We start from the raw sequence: 1,632 nt of genomic DNA, 5'->3' as shown, positions 1-1,632 counted from the left end.
GGGGGTTCCTCTCCATTTTTCTTTTTTTTTTAATTTTTCACTCCAATTGTTGGGGTTGTTGTTGTTTTTTCTAATAACCCTCCCAGCAGCAAGGCCTCTCCTTGTCCGGTAACCGAGGCGTGACAACTCGCGTGATCTATGTCAAGGTAAGCGACCTTGGCGTTGGCGACGTTACATAAGTCGCAGCTATGAAAGGGGAACAGAATCCAATGACATATTGTAAGACTATAAAGTGCGCAGATGCAAGAAAGCATATCCACAAAATCAGACACACCTACAAATACAGAGATAAGGGGAGTGGAGGCTATGGTTTATGTCAGGTTCGTTTTATTTTTATTTTCACTGTCTTTAGCGATTGTCCAGCATTCACAGCCATATACAAGGGTTGAGCAAACATAGTATTTCAGAACTTTCATTTTGGTGTTCATAGAGATGTTTCTATTTTTCAGGATTGGGCTCATTTTATTGAAACTAGCCTTAGCCATTGTAATTTTCCGTTTTATTTCTGAGGAACATTTGGCATCAGATGTTATCATATATCCTAGATATCTAAACTGTTGGATTTGTTTGATCTTTTCACCTTTGCTAATGAGATTAAAGTGGAATAAAGACGAAGGGGCGGGTAGTTGGATGACGCCACTGCTAGGTTAACTTCTCTTCTAATTTCCCCTTGTTCTTTCTATCCATCTTTCTGAATGTCTTAAAGTTTGTGTTGCTTTTCATTTGAAGTTTAAGGTACTTACAAAACAAATAGGTCATGAAAGATTCGAAGAATCGAGGCGTTACTAATGAGTTACATATAAAGAAAAGAGGAGAGAAAAGGGCGATAGGTGTTTGATAGGAAAGAAAAGGCCAGAGTACCCGCTAACCACCAACTTTCTTGCTTTTACCACAAAAAAGTGGCCCGCTGCACAATCCGGTATACCCCAGACTAATCAAGCAGCACGTCTAAAATATAACAAGACAGAATATTTATAAAGATATAGTTTCGTCCACCTACCTTTGCGGACGGCTATGTGCAGCAAAAAATCCCCTGCGTTGTCGCATTCTGTGTTCACGTTGAAGTCCAGGGTCTGAGGAGACAACAGAAGAAATTTGATGAATAAATACTCTATTATTTGTCCACCATGCGTTATAGCACACGCATATGTCTGTAAAAAACACTTACATGCATATATGTTCGGCTTCGAAGGCAATCTAAGTAAACAAATCAGTCCTAGCATTTAGCGTCCTAGTTTGAAATGCTTTCCAGAACGACACACGGGAAGATCTTTTAACAGTCTTAAGCTTGTGCTGCAAAGTAATTGGATTGGTTGTCCACCCCCGCCAAACATTTTAAAAGGACAATATACGGTTAATAATTATTTTTATTTTATGTTACTGTTGTTGTTCTAGAGAATGAAACGGAGTAAACAAAATCAGATACAGAACGAGGCAGGCAGAAAAAACAGTAGCGTCTTCTTATAATAACAGTAACAAAAACAATTTTTAAAAAACCCAAAACAATAGTAATAATAATAGCAATAATGAATATTCATAATAATGATAAGTATAAAAATGGTGATAATAATAACAATGACAAACAAAAATAATAATAACAATAATAAAGTAATATAATAATAACAATAATAG

The 1,632-nt window shown here is 36.6% G+C and overlaps 1 protein-coding gene across 1 annotated transcript in view; it reads right to left on the bottom strand.

The window, feature by feature from the left end:
- The window catches only part of LOC101856804 (ankyrin-3), a gene marked incomplete in the record, with an annotated part of 34,960 nt that overhangs the window by 24,594 nt on the left and 8,734 nt on the right, over positions 1-1,632 (bottom strand). Inside the window, 1 exon segment of the mRNA XM_005098336.3 lies at positions 1,001-1,073. Coding sequence (XP_005098393.2) covers positions 1,001-1,073 — 73 coding nt within the window.

The sequence above is a fragment of the Aplysia californica genome, unplaced genomic scaffold, assembly GCF_000002075.1.
Source record: "Aplysia californica isolate F4 #8 unplaced genomic scaffold, AplCal3.0 scaffold00180, whole genome shotgun sequence".
Classification (NCBI taxonomy): domain Eukaryota; kingdom Metazoa; phylum Mollusca; class Gastropoda; order Aplysiida; family Aplysiidae; genus Aplysia; species Aplysia californica.
This window is presented reverse-complemented; position numbering and strand designations above follow the sequence as displayed.